This window comes from Electrophorus electricus, chromosome 26 (genome assembly GCF_013358815.1).
Source record: "Electrophorus electricus isolate fEleEle1 chromosome 26, fEleEle1.pri, whole genome shotgun sequence".
NCBI lineage: Eukaryota > Metazoa > Chordata > Actinopteri > Gymnotiformes > Gymnotidae > Electrophorus > Electrophorus electricus.
The window spans coordinates 8492980-8515408 of NC_049560.1; the positions used below are offsets into that span (position 1 = coordinate 8492980).

The 22429-nt window shown below is 42.0% G+C and overlaps 2 protein-coding genes across 2 annotated transcripts in view; both read right to left on the bottom strand.

Annotated features, from left to right (window-relative positions):
• Positions 1–16992, bottom strand: part of hps3 (HPS3 biogenesis of lysosomal organelles complex 2 subunit 1) — a 41993-nt gene extending 25001 nt beyond the window's left edge. The window contains exons 1-14 of the mRNA XM_035523232.1: positions 16349–16992; positions 15631–16137; positions 14697–14865; positions 13771–13853; positions 13479–13650; positions 13215–13296; positions 12861–13015; positions 11607–11709; positions 11101–11282; positions 9633–9819; positions 8963–9196; positions 8186–8371; positions 7874–8065; positions 7531–7644 (exon numbers count right to left, since the gene is read on the bottom strand). Of these exons, the coding sequence (XP_035379125.1) occupies positions 7531–7644; positions 7874–8065; positions 8186–8371; positions 8963–9196; positions 9633–9819; positions 11101–11282; positions 11607–11709; positions 12861–13015; positions 13215–13296; positions 13479–13650; positions 13771–13853; positions 14697–14865; positions 15631–16137; positions 16349–16565 (2583 nt within the window). The 5' untranslated portion in view covers positions 16566–16992. The remainder of the gene's footprint in view (positions 1–7530; positions 7645–7873; positions 8066–8185; positions 8372–8962; positions 9197–9632; positions 9820–11100; positions 11283–11606; positions 11710–12860; positions 13016–13214; positions 13297–13478; positions 13651–13770; positions 13854–14696; positions 14866–15630; positions 16138–16348) is intronic.
• A 1841-nt stretch (positions 16993–18833) lies between these two features.
• si:ch211-284e20.8 (uncharacterized protein LOC563738 homolog) lies at positions 18834–21817 on the bottom strand. The gene is made up of 7 exons (XM_026997074.2): positions 21360–21817; positions 21064–21177; positions 20832–20910; positions 20255–20421; positions 20072–20182; positions 19872–19964; positions 18834–19782 (listed from the first exon to the last, which is right to left on the bottom strand). The coding sequence occupies exons 1-7, from the start codon at positions 21552–21554 to the stop codon at positions 19582–19584; spliced, it is 960 nt and encodes a 319-aa protein (XP_026852875.2). The 5' UTR covers positions 21555–21817; the 3' UTR covers positions 18834–19581.
• Positions 21818–22429: the final 612 nt, after the last annotated feature.

Sequence of the window (22429 nt, forward strand, 5' to 3'; positions counted from 1 at the left end):
GTATAGAGAACTATAGTGTAGAACACAGTAGAGAGCACTATAGTATAGAGAACTATAGTGTAGAATACAGTATAGAGGACTACAGTATAGAGAACTATAGTGTAGAACACAGTATAGAGCACTATAATATAGAGAACTATAGTATAGAGAACTATAGTGTAGAACACAGTATAGAGGACTACAGTATAGAGAACTATAGTGTAGAACACAGTATAGAGCACTATAGTATAGAGAACTATAGTGTAGAACACAGTATAGAGCACTATAATATAGAGAACTATAGTATAGAGAACTATAGTGTAGAACACAGTATAGAGGACAACAGTATAGACAACTATAGTGTAGAACAGTATAGAGCACTATAGTATAGAGAACTATAGTGTAGGACACAGTATAGAGGACTATAGTATAGAGAACTATAGTGTAGGACACAGTATAGAGGACTATAGTATAGAGAACTATAGTGTAGAACACAGTAGAGAGCACTATAGTACAGAGCACTATAATATAGAGAACTATAGTGTAGAACACAGTATAGAGGACTACAGTATAGAGACCTATAGTGTAGAACAGTATAGAGCACTATAGTATAGAGAACTATAGTATAGAGAACTATAGTGTAGAACACAGTATAGAGGACTACAGTATAGAGAACTATAGTGTAGAACACAGTATAGAGCACTATAGTATAGAGAACTATAGTGTAGGACACAGTATAGAGGACTATAGTATAGAGAACTATAGTGTAGAACACAGTAGAGAGCACTATAGTATAGAGAACTATAGTGTAGAACACAGTATAGAGGACTATAGTATAGAGAACTATAGTGTAGAACACAGTAGAGAGCACTATAGTATAGAGAACTATAGTGTAGAACACAGTATAGAGGACTATAGTATAGAGAACTATAGTGTAGAACACAGTATAGAGCACTATAGTATAGAGAACTATAGTGTAGAACACAGTATAGAGCACTATAGTATAGAGAACTATAGTGTAGAACACAGTATAGAGGACTATAGTATAGAGAACTATAGTGTAGAACACAGTATAGAGGACTATAGTATAGAGAACTATAGTGTAGAACACAGTAGAGAGCACTATAGTATAGAGAACTATAGTATAGAGAACTATAGTGTAGAACACAGTAGAGAGCACTATAATATAGAGAACTATAGTGTAGAACACAGTAGAGAGCACTATAATATAGAGAACTATAGTATAGAGAACTATAGTGTAGAACACAGTATAGAGGACTACAGTATAGAGAACCATAGTGTAGAACACAGTATAGAGCACTATAGTATAGAGAACTATAGTGTAGAACACAGTATAGAGCACTATAGTATAGAGAACTATAGTGTAGAACACAGTATAGAGCACTATAGTATAGAGAACTATAGTGTAGAACACAGTAGAGAGCACTATAGTATAGAGAACTATAGTGTAGAACACAGTATAGAGCACTATAGTATAGAGAACTATAGTGTAGAACACAGTATAGAGCACTATAGTATAGAGAACTATAGTGTAGAACACAGTATAGAGCACTATAATATAGAGAACTATAGTGTAGAACACAGTAGAGAGCACTATAGTACAGAGCACTATAATATAGAGAACTATAGTGTAGAACACAATATAGAGGACTACAGTATAGAGAACTATAGTGTAGAACACAGTAGAGAGCACTATAGTATAGAGAACTATAGTGTAGGACACAGTATAGAGGACTATAGTATAGAGAACTATAGTGTAGAACACAGTAGAGAGCACTATAGTATAGAGAACTATAGTGTAGAACACAGTATAGAGGACTACAGTATAGAGAACTATAGTGTAGAACAGTATAGAGCACTATAGTATAGAGAACTATAGTGTAGGACACAGTATAGAGGACTATAGTATAGAGACCTATAGTGTAGAACACAGTATAGAGGACTATAGTATAGAGAACTATAGTGTAGAACACAGTATAGAGCACTATAATATAGATAACTATAGTGTAGAACACAGTATAGAGGACTACAGTATAGAACACAGTAGAGAGCACTATAGTATAGAGAACTATAGTGTAGGACACAGTATAGAGGACTATAATATAGAGAACTATAGTGTAGAACACAGTAGAGAGCACTATAGTACAGAGCACTATAATATAGAGAACTATAGTGTAGAACACAATATAGAGGACTACAGTATAGAGAACTATAGTGTAGAACACAGTAGAGAGCACTATAGTATAGAGAACTATAGTGTAGGACACAGTATAGAGGACTATAGTATAGAGAACTATAGTGTAGAACACAGTAGAGAGCACTATAGTATAGAGAACTATAGTGTAGAACACAGTATAGAGGACTACAGTATAGAGAACTATAGTGTAGAACAGTATAGAGCACTATAGTATAGAGAACTATAGTGTAGAACACAGTAGAGAGCACTATAGTATAGAGAACTATAGTGTAGAATACAGTATAGAGGACTACAGTATAGAGAACTATAGTGTAGAACACAGTATAGAGCACTATAGTACAGAGCACTATAGTATAGAGAACTATAGTGTAGAACACAGTATAGAGCACTATAGTATAGAGAACTATAGTGTAGAACACAGTATAGAGCACTATAGTACAGAGCACTATAGTATAGAGAACTATAGTGTAGAACACAGTATAGAGGACTACAGTATAGAGAACTATAGTGTAGAACAGTATAGAGCACTATAGTATAGAGAACTATAGTGTAGGACACAGTATAGAGGACTATAGTATAGAGAACTATAGTGTAGAACACAGTAGAGAGCACTATAGTATAGAGAACTATAGTGTAGAATACAGTATAGAGGACTACAGTATAGAGAACTATAGTGTAGAACACAGTATAGAGCACTATAATATAGAGAACTATAGTATAGAGAACTATAGTGTAGAACACAGTATAGAGGACTACAGTATAGAGAACTATAGTGTAGAACACAGTATAGAGCACTATAGTATAGAGAACTATAGTGTAGAACACAGTATAGAGCACTATAATATAGAGAACTATAGTATAGAGAACTATAGTGTAGAACACAGTATAGAGGACAACAGTATAGACAACTATAGTGTAGAACAGTATAGAGCACTATAGTATAGAGAACTATAGTGTAGGACACAGTATAGAGGACTATAGTATAGAGAACTATAGTGTAGGACACAGTATAGAGGACTATAGTATAGAGAACTATAGTGTAGAACACAGTAGAGAGCACTATAGTACAGAGCACTATAATATAGAGAACTATAGTGTAGAACACAGTATAGAGGACTACAGTATAGAGACCTATAGTGTAGAACAGTATAGAGCACTATAGTATAGAGAACTTAGAGAGCACTATAGTATAGAGAACTATAGTGTAGGACACAGTATAGAGGACTATAGTATAGAGAACTATAGTGTAGAACACAGTATAGAGCACTATAGTATAGAGAACTATAGTGTAGGACACAGTATAGAGGACTATAGTATAGAGAACTATAGTGTAGAACACAGTAGAGAGCACTATAGTATAGAGAACTATAGTGTAGAACACAGTATAGAGGACTATAGTATAGAGAACTATAGTGTAGAACACAGTAGAGAGCACTATAGTATAGAGAACTATAGTGTAGAACACAGTATAGAGGACTATAGTATAGAGAACTATAGTGTAGAACACAGTATAGAGCACTATAGTATAGAGAACTATAGTGTAGAACACAGTATAGAGCACTATAGTATAGAGAACTATAGTGTAGAACACAGTATAGAGGACTATAGTATAGAGAACTATAGTGTAGAACACAGTATAGAGGACTATAGTATAGAGAACTATAGTGTAGAACACAGTAGAGAGCACTATAGTATAGAGAACTATAGTGTAGAACACAGTAGAGAGCACTATAGTACAGAGCACTATAGTATAGAGAACTATAGTGTAGAACACAGTACAGAGCACTATAATATAGAGAACTATAGTGTAGAACACAGTAGAGAGCACTATAATATAGAGAACTATAGTATAGAGAACTATAGTGTAGAACACAGTATAGAGGACTACAGTATAGAGAACTATAGTGTAGAACACAGTATAGAGCACTATAGTATAGAGAACTATAGTGTAGAACACAGTATAGAGCACTATAATATAGAGAACTATAGTGTAGAACACAGTAGAGAGCACTATAGTACAGAGCACTATAATATAGAGAACTATAGTGTAGAACACAATATAGAGGACTACAGTATAGAGAACTATAGTGTAGAACACAGTAGAGAGCACTATAGTATAGAGAACTATAGTGTAGGACACAGTATAGAGGACTATAGTATAGAGAACTATAGTGTAGAACACAGTAGAGAGCACTATAGTATAGAGAACTATAGTGTAGAACACAGTATAGAGGACTACAGTATAGAGAACTATAGTGTAGAACAGTATAGAGCACTATAGTATAGAGAACTATAGTGTAGAACACAGTAGAGAGCACTATAGTATAGAGAACTATAGTGTAGAATACAGTATAGAGGACTACAGTATAGAGAACTATAGTGTAGAACACAGTATAGAGCACTATAATATAGAGAACTATAGTATAGAGAACTATAGTGTAGAACACAGTATAGAGGACTACAGTATAGAGAACTATAGTGTAGAACACAGTATAGAGCACTATAGTATAGAGAACTATAGTGTAGAACACAGTATAGAGCACTATAATATAGAGAACTATAGTATAGAGAACTATAGTGTAGAACACAGTATAGAGGACAACAGTATAGACAACTATAGTGTAGAACAGTATAGAGCACTATAGTATAGAGAACTATAGTGTAGGACACAGTATAGAGGACTATAGTATAGAGAACTATAGTGTAGGACACAGTATAGAGGACTATAGTATAGAGAACTATAGTGTAGAACACAGTAGAGAGCACTATAGTACAGAGCACTATAATATAGAGAACTATAGTGTAGAACACAGTATAGAGGACTACAGTATAGAGACCTATAGTGTAGAACAGTATAGAGCACTATAGTATAGAGAACTATAGTATAGAGAACTATAGTGTAGAACACAGTATAGAGGACTACAGTATAGAGAACTATAGTGTAGAACACAGTATAGAGCACTATAGTATAGAGAACTATAGTGTAGGACACAGTATAGAGGACTATAGTATAGAGAACTATAGTGTAGAACACAGTAGAGAGCACTATAGTATAGAGAACTATAGTGTAGAACACAGTATAGAGGACTATAGTATAGAGAACTATAGTGTAGAACACAGTAGAGAGCACTATAGTATAGAGAACTATAGTGTAGAACACAGGTATAGAGGACTATAGTATAGAGAACTATAGTGTAGAACACAGTATAGAGCACTATAGTATAGAGAACTATAGTGTAGAACACAGTATAGAGCACTATAGTATAGAGAACTATAGTGTAGAACACAGTATAGAGGACTATAGTATAGAGAACTATAGTGTAGAACACAGTATAGAGGACTATAGTATAGAGAACTATAGTGTAGAACACAGTAGAGAGCACTATAGTATAGAGAACTATAGTATAGAGAACTATAGTGTAGAACACAGTAGAGAGCACTATAATATAGAGAACTATAGTGTAGAACACAGTAGAGAGCACTATAATATAGAGAACTATAGTATAGAGAACTATAGTGTAGAACACAGTATAGAGGACTACAGTATAGAGAACCATAGTGTAGAACACAGTATAGAGCACTATAGTATAGAGAACTATAGTGTAGAACACAGTATAGAGCACTATAGTATAGAGAACTATAGTGTAGAACACAGTATAGAGCACTATAGTATAGAGAACTATAGTGTAGAACACAGTATAGAGCACTATAGTATAGAGAACTATAGTGTAGAACACAGTATAGAGCACTATAATATAGAGAACTATAGTGTAGAACACAGTATAGAGCACTATAGTATAGAGAACTATAGTGTAGAACACAGTATAGAGCACTATAATATAGAGAACTATAGTGTAGAACACAGTAGAGAGCACTATAGTACAGAGCACTATAATATAGAGAACTATAGTGTAGAACACAATATAGAGGACTACAGTATAGAGAACTATAGTGTAGAACACAGTAGAGAGCACTATAGTATAGAGAACTATAGTGTAGGACACAGTATAGAGGACTATAGTATAGAGAACTATAGTGTAGAACACAGTAGAGAGCACTATAGTATAGAGAACTATAGTGTAGAACACAGTATAGAGGACTACAGTATAGAGAACTATAGTGTAGAACAGTATAGAGCACTATAGTATAGAGAACTATAGTGTAGGACACAGTATAGAGGACTATAGTATAGAGACCTATAGTGTAGAACACAGTATAGAGGACTATAGTATAGAGAACTATAGTGTAGAACACAGTATAGAGCACTATAATATAGATAACTATAGTGTAGAACACAGTATAGAGGACTACAGTATAGAACACAGTAGAGAGCACTATAGTATAGAGAACTATAGTGTAGGACACAGTATAGAGGACTATAATATAGAGAACTATAGTGTAGAACACAGTAGAGAGCACTATAGTATAGAGAACTATAGTGTAGAACACAGTATAGAGCACTATAGTATAGAGAACTATAGTGTAGAACACAGTATAGAGCACTATAGTATAGAGAACTATAGTGTAGAACACAGTAGAGAGCACTATAGTATAGAGAACTATAGTGTAGAACACAGTAGAGAGCACTATAGTATAGAGAACTATAGTGTAGAACACAGTATAGAGCACTATAATATAGAGAACTATAGTGTAGAACACAGTATAGAATACTATAGTATAGAGAACTATAGTGTAGAATACAGTATAGAGGACTATAGTATAGAGAACTATAGTGTAGAATACAGTATAGAGGACTACAGTATAGAAGACTATAGTATAGAGCACAGTACAGAGGACTAGAGTATAGAGGACTATAGTACCGAGCACAATATAGAAGACTTTAGTATATAGCACAGTTTAGAGGACTATAGTATTGAGCACTATAGTATAGAGGACTACAGTGTAGAGGAATATATTGTAGAGCACTATAGAATAGAGCACAGTATAGAGGACACAGCAACTTTAAACATGCTCTTGTGTTTTCAGCATTGATTCCTCTGTGCCCTTAACTATCTGTTGACACACAGTTTATTTGCTGAGAAATAGAAAAACATCTTTCATTTTCTTTAATGTCTCAGTGAGCTGTAAGCAGACCAGGTTTTTTGACTTAATAAGCAGTTAATAATAAGCAGACTCTCAAACAATGATGAACACTGCGACACACAGTAAGCACTGATAAAAGTATACAACCTGCATGTTTACCAACAGTTGGTACATTTAGAGCTAGTCTTAGGGTCAGGCATCCTATCTGCAGATTTCAAAGACACTTAACGGAGGTTTAGTTCAGGTGGGAACTGAAAAAGACCTGTGGGGGAGTTTGTAGTGTTACAGACCTGGAGCTTGTGCAAGTCCTCCTGGTGATTGTCGGGGGCGACACTGCAGTGAGATAGGTGAGTCAGGATGCTCACCCACGGGTACGGCTGCCCATAGTGAAAGCATGAGTTTATCTGGAAATGAAAGAAAGCTTTAGAACAACATGTATGTTTGGACCACATGCAAAACTGGTTTGCCGATTGGGGAAGAAAAAAAAAACTCCATCTTAAATCTCTGGAGCAAAGTCAGGGAAAAAAATTAAGATCGCTTTTCTCTCAAGGACATCCTGTGAGCACACACATATTACTGGTGATTTCCTGTGCAGCCTGTAGGTCACTACTGAGAGGGGCACTCTGAGCTCACCAGGTCCTCTGCGGTTTTGAGGGCTGTAATGCCAGTGCAGTCTCTGCGCGTGATTCGGTTGATGTAGACGGAGGCGAGGCGGAACAGGAGCTCCTGGATGATGGAGTCCTGAGACGACGCCACTAGCAGAGCCTCCCAGAAATCTACAAGCAGGTAAGGACTCTGCCTGTCCACACAATCCTTACACAGCTCCTGACACACACACACACACACACACACACACACAGAGAGAGAGAGAGATGAGAACGAAACTATGGGTTTTGAGACAGGTGTTTAAGGCAGGTGTCTGAGGTGTCCGAGGCAGGTCTGAACCTGGAAGAAGAGGTCGGCCTCCTCCAGCTTGACCTTGCTGTTCTCGTGCAGCGCCACCATGGCTGCCACCAGCAGGCCGACCTGCGTGTGCTGCAGGTGCTGAGCGAACAGGGTGGGCGTGACGGACGAGCCTCGACCCTGAAACAGCAGCTTGGGCTCCTCGATGAAGCCAAACACCTGCAGCATCTGGGCAAAACAGCGAGTCACAGTCACACAGTTACACTTACAGTGACTCTCACACAGAGTCTGTGCCTGCACCGACCAGGTCATTACTGTAACCACACAGGCCTGCTCAATACTGTAACCACACAGGCCTGGTCATTACTGTGACCACACAGGCCTGGTCATTACTGTGACCACACAGACCAGGTCATTACTGTAACCACACAGGCCTGGTCATTACTGTGACCACACAGGCCTGGTCATTACTGTGACCACACAGACCTGGTCATTACTGTAACCACACAGGCCTGCTCAATACTGTAACCACACAGGCCTGCTCAATACTGTAACCACACAGGCCTGGTCATTACTGTGACCACACAGACCAGGTCATTACTGTAACCACACAGGCCTGGTCATTACTGTGACCACACAGGCCTGGTCATTACTGTGACCACACAGACCAGGTCATTACTGTGACCACACAGACCTGGTCATTACTGTGACCACACAGGCCTGGTCATTACTGTGACCACACAGGCCTGGTCATTACTGTGACCACACCGATGTACTGAATTTCCTTCCCTGCTCGGTGTGGCCGAGTGCCTCCCTCACCTCCGAGTGCTGTTCCATCTGCTGGCAGTACTGCTGCATGTTCCCCAGGCGCAGTGCCTGCGCAGACTTGCACAGCGTGAGCGTGACGGCGGGCGCCCCGGACACCTCCAGCTGCTCCAGGTGCTCCAGCACACACGCGGGGTCGGCCTTCACCATGAACGGGCTGGTCACTACATGTGGGAGCTGTGCAGGTTCTGCCTGACTGAAAATATCCAGCACTGTGTTAGCTGTCTCCTGCACAGGGGAGAGACACAGCCAGCTCTGTGTTAGCATAGAAGATTTTTGTAGTCGTTTCAATATTTTTGAAACCTAGAATATTTTTGTTGTCCTGCAGGTGTGTCTAGTATAACTGTACGGAACTGTTACTCAGGTGTGTATAGCATAACTTGTGAACTGTTACTCAGGTGTGTCTAGTATAACTGTACGGAACTGTTACTCTGGTGTGTCTAGTATAACTCTACTGAACTGTTACTCGGCTGTGTCTAGTATAACTCTACTGAACCCTTACTTAGGTGTGTCTAGTCTAACTGTACTGAAATGTTACTCAGGTGTGTCTGCTCTAACTGTACTGAACTCTTACTTGGTTGTGCCTAGTATAACTGGTGAAGTCTTACTCAGGTGTGTCTAGTATAATTTTACTGAACTCATCTGAGGGATTTTTGCCGCTCACTTCACTTAGGTCCTCCATCGTTTCCTCATAGAGAGAGTGTTTGAGAAAGAACAAGAATCCTTTCCCGTAGTCGGTGACCGACGTGCTGTCGCCACTCCGAGCCACGTTCCTCTGGATCACCTCGGTCACAGACAGGCCGGACATCTTGTAGTACGGCAGGGCCAGGTGACAGTCCCGCCTGTCCAGTCTAGGGAGGAACGGGAGTGTTGCTACCAACAGCAGCATTCATAGTGAACCAGAAAGTTGGAATAAAAAAGCGGTCATGTGTGTGTTAGACAATGCTCATGATATTTGTACTTGTTTTAGGTTTAATGCCTTTTGTCAGGAAAATCTTACAAAATGTGTTTGGAAAAAGGACTCTGAAATGAAATAAAGTTAAATATCTTTATCAAGTCATGAAAATAAAGAATAAATGAATGACAAACCTACATAAATATTTAAACCTGATTCTAGCAAATTTCAACTCATATGAAGACCGCTTTTGTCAATTTTCATGACAAATGTAATTTCACATCAAATTTCATAACAGCATAGGATTATGTTATGAAACCTCCTGTATTGAAATGAAATGGCTCAGAGTATCAGCACAGTGTATCATCACAGCAGTGTATTATAAGACCTTAGTTCCTTAGTCTAGATGACACCGCTGTGTGCCAGCATGTGTGGATGATGGGATTTGTGACGCACCTAGCTGAAGAAGTCTCCCAGCTGTGGTGGGAGGTGTGACGTACCTAGCTGAAGCAGTCTCACAGCTGTGGTGGGAGGTGTGACGTACCTAGCTGAAGCAGTCTCCCAGCTGTGGTGGGAGGTGTGACGCACCTAGCTGAAGCAGTCTCCCAGCTGTGGTGGGAGGTGTGACGTACCTGCTGAAGCAGTCTCCCAGCTGTGGTGGGAGGTGTGACGCACCTAGCTGAAGCAGTCTCCCAGCTGTGGCGGGAGGTGTGACGTACCTGCTGAAGCAGTCTCCCAGCTGTGGTGGGAGGTGTGACGTACCTGCTGAAGCAGTCTCCCAGCTGTGGTGGGAGGTGTGACGTACCTAGCTGAAGCAGTCTCCCAGCTGTGGTGGGAGGTGTGACGTACCTGCTGAAGCAGTCTCCCAGCTGTGGTGGGAGGTGTGACGTACCTGCTGAAGCAGTCTCCCAGCTGTGGTGGGAGGTGTGACGTACCTGCTGAAGCAGTCTCCCAGCTGTGGTGGGAGGTGTGACGTACCTAGCTGAAGCAGTCTCCCAGCTGTGGTGGGAGGTGTGACGTACCTGCTGAAGCAGTCTCCCAGCTGTGGTGGGAGGTGTGACGTACCTGCTGAAGCAGTCTCCCAGCTGTGGTGGGAGGTGTGACGTACCTGCTGAAGCAGTCTCCCAGCTGTGGTGGGAGGTGTGACGTACCTGCTGAAGCAGTCTCCCAGCTGTGGTGGGAGGTGTGACGTACCTGCTGAAGCAGTCTCCTAGCTGTGGTGGGAGGTGTGACGTACCTGCTGAAGCAGTCTCCCAGCTGGGCACAGCTTTCCCGGAAGGCATTCTGAAGCTGGGCTCTGTCTCCCTCCTCGCCACCCCTCAGGCTCAGCAGGGAACTTCTCACCAGCAGGTGAGCCTCGCTCAGCAAATGCAGGGAGTTGTGGGACAGGGTCTGCTCGTACCGCCTACTGTACTCCACCTGCCAGGGCCAAACGGAGGGGTGAAGGGTAACGGAGTGAAGCAGGTGGAGTTATAGGAGTTCGGTCTAACTGCTTCCAATGTGAGCCGGGTGTTAAACTGGATCTTAACACTTTTTATGGAATTTTGGAGATTTGCAGAGCAAGATTTAGTCTTCACTTATGAAAGACAACAACAAAAACAAACAAAAAAAAAACATAAAATAAGACAACAGCAAAAAATGTAAATGCAAATTGTTTTAGTCTAAATGTATATGTAGACTCTCTGGGCTTAAATAAACCAGGGATGGGTGCTGGAGTTCTGCAGATAACTGTTGACACGCTACCATCTCTGTGTAGAGCTGGAGTGTAGGCACAGTGGTGATCACGTACAGGTTCCAACCATAACCACTCTCACAGACCTGCTTGGACCGGGAGGTCTTCCGACATCTTACAAAAATAAATAAATCAAGGTTATATACATATATATTGTACACCCACACAGTTATATACTCTGTATAAGAGCAATTACTAGTTAACACAAGACTGTGGATCCTTAGCACCATGTCCTGTGCTGCAAGGAAACACCCTGTAAGTCTCCAGTGTGACGACATCAGCTGATCTGGGTTCAGCTTCTCCGCATATTTCATCGAGTGTAATCTCCCTGTGTGGTGGAGAGGACGCACTCAGAGGACGAGCAAGACTGCTGAGAAATGGGGCATCTTCATTGGCTGATAAATATGACCCTCAGTTCTGTGCAAAAACCCCGAGAGTTCAATGATGTGGACGTGTTGGGTTTGGGCAGCTGTACCAATGCCTGATATGTGAGCCTGTTCCATAGGCTGATTATATTAGCCCAGTTCTGACCCGGTTGGCGCAGGCACCTGATGTTGGTCTTGGGATGGAAAGTCTTGCCCCGAGACCTTCACAACCTGTTCATACTCTTAAGACTGAACACTTTTTATTTCCTCCACCCAAAAGCAGTTTCCCTGAATGAAAACACCACCCATATACAAGTAGGTTGAATGTTAGATTATGTTTGTCCACAAAAAATTAGCAATCAAACACGGAGAAGTTAGCAATTTTTTGGAGGATGTTTATGGGAGTGGACTGTGGTTAGATGGTACACACACAGCCAATTTATGGGAAGGACCTGGAGAGGAAGCACTCCAGAGCAGGGTTAGTGGATGGAACTACACCTACCGCTAGGAGAATCCCTGAGAGTACGGTGTGTTCTTTTGATTGGCTACAATACAGAGCATTTACTGAGCATCAAAACACACGAAGCATAACGCACTCACACAATCCTACCTTCTACGGTCAAGAACAAACCAACAGATTGCGGAGATAATCTACAATATGTTGGGTAAACTAGCTGTGTTGAGGCGTCCTTGTGATGAACAACAATAATCTACGAAGCATAGCAAAGCTTCAATGCGTAAGACTGGGGATGGCAGAACCAGTTTACGACTCACCCGTCCCCCAGTGGTGCAGCAACTGAAGAAATATGTTTTACTGAAGTGCACCAACTCTGCTATATGGGTTTATAGTCCATGCGGAGCACTGGGATTGAGTTTATGGCATTCCTGGGAGTGACTTACATGGTCCTCCGGGTTGTGCTTCCCGTCTCCACCTTGCTCTCCGAGTCGACGGCTGTGATCAACACGATGTGGTTCCCATCGTGACACAATGACCTCAGACCAATGAAGAGCTGGATACGCAGGGCACACACCTCCATTGTGGCGGGAGGACATGCCTGGGTTGGGGGTTGGCAAGCATCACATCAGCCCCACCGTGGCTCAGCCTTTAAGAGGCGACCGCACGGAAGCAACTCAACACACATGAAGGTTTACGTGGTCAGGACTGGCAGGCTGGTCAGTGTCGCGTAGAACTGGTTGGACAGTCGGCGGCACGTGCAGAAAGGTCAAAGGTCAAAGAAACATCAAACCCTTTACCTTCATGGTGGTGTCGATGTAGGGGTCGCCGGCCCGTGCTGCCACTGCACTGCACCGCACAGAGAAGCACTGTAGAGCATTCCTAACAGAGCACAGAGAGCCTGACACACTTCATACATCCTTCCTAACCACATAATGCACTCACCTGTTGAAAATGACTTCAAAAAAAAATCCAATCACATTTAATTATAGCAAACTCGACCACAAAAGAAATGAGCCGTTTTGTCGTTCTGTTATGACCAAGCCATTGGGGAGCCATCTTACCTGGTGATGACGTATAAAAACTGGTCACACAGGGCGGCTTCGTGGGTTTTCTCTGGGTACTGGTATGTGGACAGGAGCTGGACAGGGTTATGCAGGCTGTACATGTAGCCGGCACCGGGCAGGGAGAAGAAGCAGAACACACAGACAGGCTCACGGCCTCCTTCACAGTTACCTGCACACAAAGGAAGAGAACAAGTGAGCATGGAGAGAGTGTAGAGTGTGTGCAGAGAGTGTGCAGAGTGCACACTCTCTGGTGGGCGGGGGAGCATTGGAGGGGTGTATGGGTGTTTACCAGGGAACATGGAATGGAGCTGTAGGGAATGTAAGCATGTCTCCTCCACACTGCAGCCCCGGAAAAAGTCTGGGGCAAATCTCCTACAGAATAATGAAATATACATACAGAACATTATACAGTCGATGAACCTTAGCATGAATCAGAACCCCTGTTAAGAAAATCCCAGTAGTGCACCTGTATAGTGTAGTGAGTGCAGGGGTGTGTAGTGCATCTGTATAGTGTAGTGAGTGCAGGGGTGTGTAGTGCACCTGTATAGTGCAGTGAGTGCAGGGGTGTGTAGTGCACCTGTATAGTGCAGTGAGTGCAGGGGTGTGTAGTGCATCTGTATAGTGTAGTGAGTGCAGGGGTGTGTAGTGCACCTGTATAGTGCAGTCTGAGTGCAGGGGTGTGTAGTGCACCTGTATAGTGCAGTGAGTGCAGGGGTGTGTAGTGCACCTGTATAGTGCAGTGAGTGCAGGGGTGTGTAGTGCACCTGTATAGTGCAGTCTGAGTGCAGGGGTGTGTAGTGCACCTGTATAGTGTAGTGAGTGCAGGGGTGTGTAGTGCACCTGTATAGTGCAGTCTGAGTGCAGGGGTGTGTAGTGCACCTGTATAGTGCAGTGAGTGCAGGGGGTGTGTAGTGCACCTGTATAGTGCAGTCTGAGTGCAGGGGTGTGTAGTGCACCTGTATAGTGCAGTGAGTGCAGGGGTGTGTAGTGCACCTGTATAGTGCAGTGAGTGCAGGGGTGTGTAGTGCACCTGTATAGTGCAGTGAGTGCAGGGGTGTGTAGTGCACCTGTATAGTGCAGTGAGTGCAGGGGTGTGTAGTGCACCTGTATAGTGCAGTGAGTGCAGGGGTGTGTAGTGCACCTGTATAGTGCAGTGAGTGCAGGGGTGTGTAGTGCACCTGTATAGTGCAGTGAGTGCAGGGGTGTGTAGTGCACCTGTATAGGACATAAGTAAGTGCCATGCTGCTCCCTAACTCTGCGCCTGTTCCCTCTAAAGTCACAGACACACCACAGTCTTTTGATTCAGCTCCCAGCAACTCCAGATGCTTTGGGAACATAAAGAAATCATCGGACTCGTGTGGACTTTGGGGCTCTTGTCTCATATCTGGGAAAACAGAGACACATGAACACATAAGAATCGAGATAATTACATAGATCGGTGGTTACCAACTCACTCAAAACTTTTGTTTGTCTAAAGTTTTACACTGTATCTTACAATGTCATGGTGGAAGCCATCGTCATGGTTACGTAAAGACCAGCAGACCTGTATCCGCATTAATACCATCGTTGTGGTTACGTAAAGACCAGCAGACCTGTATCCACACTAATACCATCGTCATGGTTACGTAAAGACCAGCAGACCTGTATCCACACTAATACCATCGTTGTGGTTATGTAAAGACCAGCAGACCTGTATCCACACTAATACCATCGTCATGGTTACGTAAAGACCAGCAGACCTGTATCCACACTAATACCATCGTCATGGTTACGTAAAGACCAGCAGACCTGTATCCACACTAATACCATCATTGTGGTTATGTAAAGACCAGCAGACCTGTATCCACACTAATACCATCGTCATGGTTACGTAAAGACCAGCAGACCTGTATCCACACTAATACCATCGTTGTGGTTGTGTAAAGACCAGCAGACCTGTATCCACACTAATACCATCGTTGTGGTTATGTAAAGACCAGCAGACCTGTATCCACACTAATACCATCGTCATGGTTACGTAAAGACCAGCAGACCTGTATCCACACTAATACCATCGTTGTGGTTGTGTAAAGACCAGCAGACCTGTATCCACACTAATACCATCGTTGTGGTTGTGTAAAGACCAGCAGACCTGTATCCACACTAATACCTTCATCGTTGAGGCCTGCTGCAGCCGCGCCAGGGCTGGGTATCGGCGTGCAATCTTCTGGCGGCGGATGCCTCTTCTCCATTCTCTCCAGCTTCACCACCAACACCTCCAGCTCTGTCTGCAGGGCCACGTATCCGGCGCAGAGAGCTACGTCTGACGGACTCCAGTTGTGAATGTGGAGGACGACGAGCATTTCGAAGTCCAGCACGACCAGCCGCTCGCCCAGCTCCTGCCTCTTCAGCCCGAACACCACCAGACTTCTGGTGCAGCCAACCAGGAGGTCCCCGGTGAGGGCGCAGCACGCCATGCACTGTGGCGGCTCCGACAGCGGCATCTCGATGATCTCCATCTGCTCCTTTGGGGCTCCACAGAGCGATGGGACGCGCAGGAAGTGTCCGAGTAGACGCACCCCGACACGGGTCCTCTCAGAAGCCTGGTAGCGCCAATTGGTGTAGGCCCTGAGGTAGGTAGAGCCATTTTTCTCCTCGATAGTGACTAGGTAGTCACCTAGCAGGAGACAAAGCACATCATATCAAGACAGAGCAAATGAAAGGTGTAGCGAGACTAGACTTCTGTTTGAACTGGCTGAATGCATCTGACGGGCAGATCCTCTCGAGTACAAACTGTTTGGGCATCGGTTTTTTGTTGGGGGTTTTTTTGTGTTTGTTTCGCTTTTTTTTTTTTTTTTTTTTTTACAGTCAGTTCACGTAGTACTCACCGATCTGACTGTACAGAATTCTGTGCACTGTGCCCATCGTAGAAAAGCGGCAGATAAGAGGACAGTCCTCGCCCTGCATCCGATACGCCTCGACCTTGCACCCTGCCGCGGACACCACGAAAAGCGCATCCCCACCGCAGCACACCAGCCCGGGCTCTTGGTCCGTGGGAACTATGTGCTGGGAAGCAAAGGGATGGCAGTTGTACACATGGACCATTTTTGCAGCTTAAAAAAGATCACATGCTTTGGCGTCTTGTGATGATCAGGCGGCAAAAAAATAAATAAATAAAAATCTTGACCCTGGAGCTTCTCAGATCCGCTTCTGAGTTACTTATTATTATTATTATTATTATTATTTTAAAGACTGTAACATAATAAAGAGAGAGAAACTGAAAGCAAATGAAACAGCCACGGTAGATAATATCAAACTTCCTGATCCTGTTCGCGGCGACCGCACAGACACAGCTCACTGTCTGGTCATTCCCCCTCACAATAAACCAGGTTTTATTTCTACCGTTTACTTGCACTAACTGTATCAAACTTTAAAACAGAAGCGATTCCCAGTGATTGTTATTGCAGAGGCTCACGCAGTTGTTTTTAATTAAAGATACTCTAACGGTACTATCCGCCCTCTTCCTCTATGCGCCCCGCCCTCTGTCCGGGGGCTCCGTCAGTGTTGCCAGATCGGGCAGTTTCACGACAAATCGGGCTGATGTTTTTGCGTGGGCAAATGTGTCTTTGGGAAAAATTTGGGCTGGTTTTTAATACTTAAAATCTTTATAGTTTATTAAAACATCTCAGGTTGGAGTAAGCCTCATACCTTGTCCACATGTTCAATCAGTTGTCAAAACTTTAATTTCCATGTTATTTAGTCCTGTTGAATGTTTCCTGTTTCCCATTTATACTGTGCTGCACAAAGGCTTTTGATATGCTCACGTAATCCATCCTGCTTCCTCTTGGCTCTCACAATACTCAAATGGGGAATATACATGAACGGAAGAGTAATTCTGATCTGAAGCAGTAAGACCTGCTTACAGGGGACAGTTCTACGGTGCACTGCAAACTGCAACACTGACCATAGTAGTAGTGAGCACTATGCAGTGAACACTATGTACATTTACATTTTATGACTTGCAGTTCAGACTGAACACAACTTGACCAGTTGAGGGTTAAGGGCCTTGCAACAGTAGCAACTTGGCAGTGGTGGGGCTTGAACCAGCAACCTTCTGGTTACTAGTCCAGTACCTCACAATTATTATGAGACTTATGACAACCAATTACTTATTTTAAGATACATATAATATTCATTTGCATAACCAGCTTTAAAAAAAGCACTTTGTACACAGTCTGCCTTCTATATGATGAACTCTACAAAGTATGCATGATCAACAACCCACTGTGAGAATACGTTGCCATCGATTGTAAGCAGAGAGTATTACAATTTTAATTGAGCACATCTTACAGAAAGTGGTAAATCATACTTGCACACAAGCCCCTGGTGTGTTTAGGAGAATGAGTCATCGGAAAGATGTTCATTGTTGAATTTCTGAAGTGGAGCATGTAAAACCTTTGTTACCATGGCCATCATTTTGCATGATTTTAACAAGTAATTCTTTACCTGTTGCAGAAAAGGTGCAGATTTGAGTGTCAGTGAACTTTGAACTCTAAACTTTAAACTCTAAACTTTGTCTTATCAATATACAGCAGCTAATCGTTACACTTATGCAGTGTAAGTTAACTTTGCAGAGACCAGCACTTGCTTGAGGAGCCAATTAATTAGAACCAACCATAGTTTTGTGTATTATACTCAAATATTTTGTTTATGCCAAATTATCCCATCTGTAACCTACATCTAAAACAGTTTTTATATTTATGATATAAAGAAGTGACTAATCTAGTCATACTAATCAATAAAAAAACTAAAGAATTAATAAATAAATAATTAATCATTATAATAGTATAATAGTCTAACCCTAGAATAATAGTGTATACTAGTATAATAGTGTAATACTAATATAATAATCTAACACTAGTATAATAGTCTAATTCCAGTATATTATAATACTAGTATAATAGTCTAATACTAGTATAGTAGTCTAACAGTAGTATAATAGTCTAATACTAGTATATTAGTCTAATAGTAGTATAATACTCTAATTCTAGTAAAATATTATAATACTAGTATAATAGTCTAACAGTAGTATAATAGTCTAATACTAATATAATAGTCTAATAATATAATTGTCTAATAGTAGTATAATAGCAATACAATTTTTTGTTACTTTTTCTCCTGGAACCAGGAGGTCAAAAACATTTATTTTTCTCTTCATTTGTTTGCTTTTAAAGGTTTATTTGAATTTTGTGCTTGCATGTATTTCAGTTCTCACTCATATTTCCACATAACACAGGAATTATATTGTGTTAATTGAATGGCATGAATTTGAACCAATTTGAATGAGAAAATACAGAGGCCAGGACAGAGATGTTTTCTTTCTCAGAGTGCCCATTTTAATCACGGCCATTAAAACATCAGGACATATTACAGCATGTGATTTATCTATTTATTTCTTAGAACATACCAAATGTCAACTCTTTAGCATTCTGTAATTTAAAACTGCTCTCCCAGCAAAAACCTTATTAACTTTATTCACTGACAATATCAGTAGAAGTAGGATAGTGTTTTATTGTTAACCTGATGCATACCAACAGAGCTAACAAAGCATACCAACAGTGCTAACACATCCAATAAACAGAGCTAACATAGAATACCAACAGAGCTAACACAGAATACCAAACAGAGCAAACACAGAATACCAAACAGAGCAAACACAATGTACAAACAGGGCTAACACAGCATACAAACAGAGCTACTGGCATAGCTGAAACTGTGGCCACTTCAGTGATGTAATTGGAAAGCATATTTGAAGAGGATGATACTTAAAACCTCAAACATTTGTATTGCCACTATTGTTTAATTTATGACAAGCCAAAAAAAAAAATACTTAGGTACATGGAACTGTATATGAGAAAAAAAAAAAATCATTACTGCCCTCCACTTGCTGTTATCAGCCTGTATGGTTTGCTGTTGCTATGCTGGGTTGCCAGGGTGCTATTACTGAACACTGAAAATGCTACTACTGTCAATTAAGGGCCATTCATTATAAAAGTGGCATGAAACAGTAATTATTCATAGTGCTTATCAAACTCTAGAGCACCTGCCTCATGACCGGACCTCACAGTCTCAGTGCTCTGAGTCCGAGGGAGTGCCTCTTCTTTCCCGGGCAGCTGTTAGCAGCAGCCACAGCTCTGGGAGGCATGGGGATGCGTGGAGGTGGCACCACCAGCACTGATCCAGGGACAGTCTGGGCTGGGGAAGGTCTGCCAGCTGTTCTTGGGCTGGTAGCATCGTCGGCCTTCTCTTGCGCATCGGTCAGCTGTATTACACCAACACCACACACTTACCCCATCACACCCCATACCAAGCCACTGCAGACTTTGATGGATGATACCAGATTGCACTTACTGGTTGTTTATAGATTGTACAGTTGACCTCTATAGGAATTTTGATCTCGGGGTCGTCATCGGTAATGTGTGATCCAGTACAAAAGCCCTTTGTCTGAAAGACATGTCCAGGTATTTTCTGCCAGTGGTATTTTTATGCATATCAAGGCCATGTCTTCACTGCATGCATTTATTTATAAATTTGTTGAGCAGACCACTCACAGACATCCCGTCCTTTGGCTGACACTGAGTGAAGTCCACATCGGCTGAAGCTTTGGCACAGTCTGTCTCCTGTATGGTGAACTCCACAAAGTAGGCAGGACCAATAACCCACTGTGGAGATACATACATGAGGGGATGCCCGTGCTGTGGGTTTCACTGCTGCCGGGAGCGGCTGTGGCGTACCTGCATACTTGCAGCCGTTATGTTCAGGAGAGCAAAGTAGCTGGTCATGGCCGACTCTTTATTAAATTTCTGGAGAGAAAGATTTGCTGTCTCTGCTACGATTGGTTCTCCCAGGCTCTCTGCTGTTGGGCAGTCTGGACAGATCTCAACTATGGCAACGGCAGGGACTGAAAAAGAGTTCCCTTTTTTGTTGGTATATCAAAATTATACAGTTATTGTCACACTCTAACAACAGCTACACAACTACAGTTACAGATTCATGCTCTAACCACAACTACACAATTACAGTTACAGTATCACACTAACTACAGCTACATAATTACAGTTACAGTGTCACACTCTAACCACAGCTACACAACTACAGTTACAGTGTTGCACGCTAACCACAGCTACACAACTACAGTTACAGTGTCACACTCTAACCACAGCTACACAACTACAGTTACAGTGTTGCACGCTAACCACAGCTACACAACTACAGTTACAGTGTCACACTCTAACCACAGCTACACAACTACAGTTACAGTGTTGCACTCTAACCACAACTGCACAATTACAGTTACAGTATACACTGTACCTTGCTGGATGATGCAGCTGAAGTTATGGAGAGTAACGTTGATCTGAGTAGTAACAAGTGCCTCACACGTTCCAAAGACCTAAAAGACAGGAATTAAGACAGGAATTAGATGGTCAGTGTTATTATTATTTTATTCGTTAAAGTGACCTTCCTCCAAAGATGATTATTAATATGGTATGGTTCAGATTAAAAGATCAGCTCTGCTAGTAAAACCTGCTTTGTTAGGACTTACTGGAACATCTTTGATGTCCTTCACCTCACATGACTTCCAATTCCTCCTGCTGATCACGTGACACTTTGTCTCCAGCACGTCCATTGTCAGGTGCAGATGCTTCTCACCTCCCTCCTATGAGCAGAGCAAACCGCTTAGTTTCCACTCATGGAGTTTGATGTCACATGTTGTGAAATATATTAACTGTATAAGAGATCCTGCACATTTATCATTATTATTGTTGTTTGTTGGCATTTTTTTTTTTTACTTACTTCGGTCACTAAAAACCTTCTGCCCAGACATCAGCACTAACTCACCTTCTCCTCTTGCCTGACGTCGTACACTCTGTTCAGGGAGAAGATGTAGCCCTCAGTTCGGTGTGTGTTGATCTGGTCCAGCGCCTCGTCGGCTGCCTGCATGACGGTCTGTTCCTGGCAGCCTACTATAGCAGGAGAGGCCCTGCCCCACTGCACATACAAACACACCAGCACGAGGCCCAAGAACTGCCGCATTTTCCTCGGAAATCTCCTCCAGCCGGATCCCAGCACACCAGAAGATGTGGACCTGCGTGCGCTTTCTCCGTCACGTGGCGAATCCTGAACTTTCCCCTGCACCTATCAGCAAACAGTGGCCTTATCTGTCGTTAACCTCGACACTCATTACCATTTTCCAGCGGAGCCCTGATCACAGGGCCAGGAACAATGTCGCCTCTGTTTCTGCTCTTCCGATCCCTGGCTGGCTGCTAGAATTCCTCCGTGTCGTAGATTCCCCACCTTCACTAATTCCTTTTCTGCTTGTGCGACCACATCCTTTGGATTTAGGCAACACGGCGTCATGGAAACGGTTTGTCATCTCTAGGAAGCCTTTTTTAAATGTCCTTCTGAGAAGTGAATTAGTTCAGCTGCTAGAGTAGACAGCCAGGCGTCCTGTGGCAGCAGTGTAGATTTACCTGGGTGCTAAGACTCATTTTTACTGCACAAACAGAAATGTTAAGAAAAATTTTTAAAAATAACATTACAGAACAAAACAAGTCCAAAGACAAAAGGGCAAAGATAACAGCAGAAGCACATCAACAAATGTGACATGTCAACAAAGAGAGAGAGATGAAATTATACAACAGATGAAAATCACTCAGAAGTCTCATTTCACATATTTTCATAAAGAAAATTCTGTTTTGCTTTCAAAAGCATTTATTTATTTATTGAGAGGTTTACCAAACAGAAATTACATGCATTAATTTTACTGTTGCAATAAATGTTGAATCTTTCAGCTATTTTTATAATAATTTATTTATGGTTATTTATTTATTATTGTTTATTTATTTAATGTTTTCACATTTTGAGACCTGCATTTATTGCTATGTTTGGTTGTGTTTTTGCTATTATTA